This window comes from Strongylocentrotus purpuratus, unplaced genomic scaffold (genome assembly GCF_000002235.5).
Source record: "Strongylocentrotus purpuratus isolate Spur 01 unplaced genomic scaffold, Spur_5.0 spur5_scaffold_11, whole genome shotgun sequence".
NCBI classification, from domain to species: Eukaryota; Metazoa; Echinodermata; class Echinoidea; order Camarodonta; family Strongylocentrotidae; genus Strongylocentrotus; species Strongylocentrotus purpuratus.
Window position 1 is genome coordinate 9,998,614 of NW_022145596.1, and position 6,106 is coordinate 10,004,719.

At 42.9% G+C, this 6,106-nt stretch overlaps 1 protein-coding gene across 3 annotated transcripts in view; it reads left to right on the forward strand.

Annotated features, from left to right (window-relative positions):
- LOC585408 overlaps positions 1-5,512 on the forward strand; it is a 61,641-nt gene extending 56,129 nt beyond the window's left edge. For 2 of the 3 annotated variants that reach the window (XM_030980585.1, XM_030980586.1), the window contains exons 17-18: positions 20-228; positions 893-5,512. In XM_030980585.1, the coding sequence (XP_030836445.1) occupies positions 20-228; positions 893-4,540 (3,857 nt within the window). In that variant the 3' untranslated portion in view covers positions 4,541-5,512. The remainder of the gene's footprint in view (positions 1-19; positions 229-892) is intronic. The other variant, XM_030980587.1, reaches the window with a different exon arrangement.
- Positions 5,513-6,106: the final 594 nt, after the last annotated feature.

Genomic DNA, 6,106 nt, shown 5'->3' on the forward strand with positions numbered 1-6,106 from the left:
CTATTTTTATGTTTTCCAGTTTGCATGGTGAGAGCTCTTTATGACTATGCTGGTAGCTGCCAAGAGGAATTATCTTTTGTGGATGGTACAATCTTCAAGCTCCTTCGACGGGATGAGAATGGAATCGATGATGGTTTCTGGGAAGGTGAACTCAATGGAAAGATTGGCGTCTTTCCGTCACTTCTTGTTGAGGAGCTGAACTCGGAGTCCCGGCAGAGTTCGAATGATGTAAGTTCATCTTCTGTGTTCATTTTCATCTTTGAATTTATTTTTTTATATTTGGGGGATAGGAAGATTCATATAAAAGTTGGCCACAACACAGGGTTTAATCCCAACAGTGGTTTGACGGACAATGATAATTTAGAAAGACCCTTACATTTGAAGAAATGTTTCATTTACTTCTTTCCTGTCAAAAACTTTTTTGTGTATGTGCAGTATCTATAAATTATTTGGCAGTCTATGGATTTAGTCACTGAAAAACAAAACTTTAAGATAGATATTGCAAGAGCCAATAGTTTTTGTTAATATCCCTTTGTTTGAAATAAGTCCTGTATTATATCTGATTTTACTCATTAAGGTATTTTTAGTGCTCACCAAAATCTAGGTGCTGATAAAAGAACTAACAAATTTTATGACGTAAGTGTCTTGCCATAACAAATCAAACATTATATAGGTTGCATGATACTAAATCTTTTACAATGTATTGTAAACATGTTATTGTTATAATGTACCAATATGAAATTCAGGTTTTATTTATATGTGAATGCTTATACTGTATTTTTCCCTCGGAGATATTTTTAGATATTATAGCAGTAGTCACTCTAGCTTAGCAGCTCTGTTGAAGTCTCTATATTTGTATCTTCTCTGTTACCTTTCTTACCTCCCATTCCAGTCCAAGTCCAAATCTAGGTCCAGGCCCAAGTACAGACCGCACAGATGTGTGCCCTCTATCATAATAGATGATGCCCATTGTTCGTCCAATGATTCTTGGACCTGTTCCTCAGAAGATAGTTATGCCGTTAAGCCCTCCTCTAGATCCTTTTTCTCCAATCAGCCCCCTCCTCATTCCCGTCGCCCTCCGCAGCGGACATCCCCCAGACATCCTATCGCTGCTCGAAAGGCCAATCGGAATTCAGTTGGGAGGTCTATAAAAAAAGCCAAGAAAGTAGAATATAAGAAAGGTCCCAAAAAGGGAACTCACCGTTACCCTGCTAGCCCAAGCCAAAACCCCATTCCCATGCGCAAGATCCAAGATCAGAGCAAACGCCCCCCAAAATTAATCCCATCTCGTAAATCCCCGTCAGCTCCTAAATGCAAAGAATGCATCCAGTCAGCACGAAAGCTACCTCCACTACCTGAGCCAAGACGTGACCCTGTTGAAATGGGAAGCCACAACAAGTGGTTCCGTATCCAATCAACAGACGACACAGTTCTCAAAGCTTCTGGTCTCGTTCCACATCCCCGTGCCCCACCACAAGTCCAGCAATTCTCCCAAGGTGCCTTGGACCGGACCAAGAGCCCTTCCCTCAATACCCTCAATAGCAACATGAATCAATCTGGTGGTGTTGTCCACTATGAAGTCTTAGCTGAACAAATCAACAAGAGCAAGAGCAAGACCCTGACCCGTGCCAAGTCCTGTTGGGATTGTAAAGAGAGCCAGCCTTGTCGATGTAGACCCCAGTTACCCCTTCCTTTACACACTTACCATGACACTGGTCTCCAGAGACCTGATCAACATAGACAACCCCCTCAAAGACAAAGACATAACCAAGCCCCGTGCACTCCAGATCCACAAAGGCAAGGGCCATACAGACAAGACCCTCACAGACGAGACCCCCAAAGACGAGACCCGCAAAGACAAGACCCTCACAGACGAGACCCTCACAGACGAGACCCGCAAAGACAAGACCCACAAAGACAAGACCAACGTAGACGAGACCCTCAGAGACAAGACCAACATAGACGAGACCCTCAGAGACAAGACCAACATAGACGAGACCCTCAGAGACAAGACCAACATAGACAAGACCCTCAGAGACAAAACCAACGTAGACGAGACCCTCAGAGACGAGACCCTCAGAGACAAGACCAACGTAGACAAGACCCTCAGAGACAAGACCAACGTAGACAAGACCCACAAAAAGCAGGTCACCACATACAAGATTTTCACAAACAAGAACAAAAGAGACAAAATGATCACAGACGAGACCCACAAAGACAAGACCTACAAAGACAAGACCCACATAGACAAGGCCCTCACAGACAAGACCAACATGTACAAGAACAAAACATACTTAATCATCATAGGCAAGGTCCATGCAAAACAGACCCACACATAGAAGTGAGACTAGACCAGCAGAAACAAAACTCCTATTGCCAATTAAAAACAAGACAAGACTTATACGGAGAAGACCCACACAGACAAGACCCACACAGACAAGAGCCTCAAAGACAAGACCCTCAAAGACAAAACACACACAGTCCAGACCTGCCCAGACAAGACCTGCACATACAAGAACTAAAGAGACAAAATCATCACAGACAAGACCCACAAAGACAAGACCAACATAGACAAGAACAGCACAGACCTGACCCACACAGAGAAGACCCACACAGACATCAAACTAGACTATACCATCAACTGGAACAAGACCAATCAAACCAACTGGAACAAGACCAAGCAACAAAAGCAAGAACAAGTCAAGACCAAAGCAGACTAGGCCAGCACAGTCACCCACATGGACAAGAAGAGCGCATAAAAGGCCCACAAGGAAAGGACCAAATTGAGCAAGATGAATCCAGGGATTATGTAAATGGACCTGAGGCACTAGGATCACTCCAACAAGAGATACAGAAACAAGAGATACATAGACAAGGTTCAGAAGTGGACAAGAAACAAGCCTTGAATGAATCCAAATGCAACGGAGGGCCTAAGAAAGAGACTGCAAAACATGGCAGTAGTACTGAAGACCAGTCAGAAGAAGATAAGGCTCTTCGTAAGTTAAGGTTCCTCAATTCGCGAAAGAGTCTGGAGCAAAAATTCAGCACTCCCGTGCTCAATCGGGAAACAGAAACATGTGTTTCTGACCTAAAAGATAAAGAGACAGAAGATAACAATCGCAATAAAAAAAATGTACATGTAATGTTGGAAACTGACAAAAACAATAGAGTGGCCATATCAAATAGGCCAGATGCTGAAGCGACGATTCAGACATCATGTAAACAGAGTAATGAGGGTGAATCCTGTAGCCAAGAAAATGTGACATCCCTTTCAGGGGTAATTTCTAAAGAGGTATCAAAAGGACAATGTGGCAAAAAGAAAACGACTTTCTCTTTTGCTAACCAAAAGAGGGAAGGAAGAAAGTTGAGCGCTAGCTTTAATATTGGAAAATCTAGTGCACGAAGCTTGCGTGAAGAGAAGAGAGCAACGTCGATTCCGGATCTCAGTCTGCTGGAAGGCATGTACAGCACAAGAATAGGCCCACCAATCAGTCCTAGAACAGAAAGTCTTATCAAGAAGCCTCCACCTCATGGTATCCTCAAACAGTCACAGAGCCTGGACTACAGGAAGATTAAGGGTCCTCCATATAGTCTAGACTCCCTCGAGACCAAGTCCATGTCTAACGGTCCTAAGCGGGATCACAGCTGTCCTGAGAGGCTTTCGGATTTCTGCACTGCTGTTGTCGAAGAAGAGGAGGAAGAGGTTAAAGGTCGGCCCCACATTGATCAGTATGCAAGAGTTGCGAGGAATCGACAGGAAAGGTCAAAGGTTAAGGCACAGGGATGTAGGCAAGAGACCCAGGAAGCCATGAAGAGTCCCATGGGGGTAGAGCGCCGTTCTGCTTCCCTCGATGAAGCTTGTCAAGATGATTTGGATAGATCTAGAAACCAGGACCGGAAATCTAGTTGCCCCACTGCATCCCTCATCTTTCATCAAAGGCAAAAGGAGAGCATTAGCCCCCCTAACTACCGCAAGGCAAACACTCTCAATTCCTTAGCTGTAACGAATAATAAACGAGTATCCAGTAGGGTTATCAGTCCCACCCTAGAGCGTCATCTGAGAAACCTAAACTCCTTCTGGTCTCAGAATCGAGCATCGGTCGTTGTTAACGGTCCCCACGATCCCTCCTCCACCATGCCCCCAGTGACTCCCCCGAGGAGAGAATCCAAGCGAAGCAACTCCCTGTGTGCAGATTCCTTGTTTGATGATGGGAAACAAAGGGCTATAAGGTCCCGCAGCTGCTCTCCGACAAGAAACAGACAAAGTGTCTTGGCTTTCCCCATCCAACGGGATCCCCTGCGCTCCTCCAATATCCCCTCTTACCCCACCACTTCCACTACTACCAGTACCCCTACCACACCCACCAGCACTGCTCTAGCTCCCTCTGCTTCCCGCAGTCCTTGCACCAGCCCTCGGAACAGCCCAAGACTCTCCAGGAAACAGGCACGCTATCCTCACATCACTTTTTTGCTTGCCTGCCATGGTCTTATTTTCTTGATGCATCTTGTTGCAACACCTCTTTTGAAATTGTCTTTTTAATTCCCTAAAAAATAATAAAACAAGACCATTCCACTCTCCAAGATTGTTTTCCTAATTTTAGGAGTATTATGATTATGATGCAATTGCTATAGAAGAAATATTTTATTTGTCATTTGTCATTATCAACAATAAAAAAAATTATGAACTAATGACCATAAATTGAAGCATGTACAGCGATCTCATACCACTTTCTACAAATTTATCCTTAACACAGTTGATGCAAGTCTGATTTTGAATGAATGTCTTCATTTTGGTAAACTTGGTTCTCTGTTTTGTGTTGCATGACTTTGATCTTCTGTTTGTATCATCTTTTGTTCTTATTCATCATCTCAGATTGAAAGCTAATATACAAACCATATGATATTGAGTGTTCTGAAAACTTGTCTGTCATTCGTTTTCATATGATATGGAATTATCGAAAGTTGGATGAACAATCTGTACTCGGATTCACCGGCATTTAGATTTGGATTTATAAGCTTCTTTGGAGAAGGTTCCATATCTAATGCATGTTGCTTTGCATGATGGAGTAGGGGTTGATGATAAAACCTTTACAGTAAGATTGTTTGTGATACTTGCATGAATGACAAGAAAGCTAGGTAGCTTATTTGGTCAGATTGGTCAGATTTATTGCCTTATGTCGACATATAGGACTACCAATATGACACAAGGCCAGTTGTGCATGCATGCAAGTATTGTTATATGGCCTCCAGAAGTATGCTCCACCAACAGATTTAGACTTGGACGTTTCCAAAGTTTTGACCTTTCATGACCATATCTATGCCACATTTTGATGCGTCATCCACATTATCCATATTTACTAAGGAGTTTAGAATTTTGACCTAAATTTGCGCCATGCATGCACACAATGGTATAAAGACTTCACTGTACTACCCATGGGTTCCCACACCAACCATGGTCCTTCTTGAACGATACAATGCTTTAATAGAAACCCTTCTCAATGTGTTTTCAATCCTCTCCATCCATCCATCACAGGGAGAAACAATGCCTGGATCCGCACCGGAATCACCTGAATACGAGAGCGCCGAAGCGGCCTTGTTCTCTCCGCCCCCCTTTGCACCCCCTCCTTTTGCGCCCCCTCCCCTTCCACCCACCATCGTCACTGATCATGACCCTGACTATGAGGAGGTTGATAAGGGACGCCCAGCATCAGCTAATGAGCTAGGTATTGATCAGGTCTTTAAAAAAAAAAAAAATGTTGTATTGCCCTTTAGGTGCCAAAACATGCGTCGGTCGGAAATCTTTTTTTTTTTTTTTTTTACTAAATAATTTTATTTTTTTACTCCCTCTTTGGGCTGATATTTCTAACTTTTGGTAACAAAAAGAAACTTTTTTAAAAAGCCGACCGTAGATTTCAAGATTTTTGGGTCGGTCGCAAAGGGCAATACAACATCTGTCAGAAGTATAAGTTCACAGACTTTCCATTGAAATGTTTGTATTAAAATTGACATGCATTTCAATGGATGTCGGTGAACTTGTACTTATGTTTTATTAAATGCTCCCCTGTATACTAATTTTATGCATACTTTTTTTAGCAAGACTTTCTTG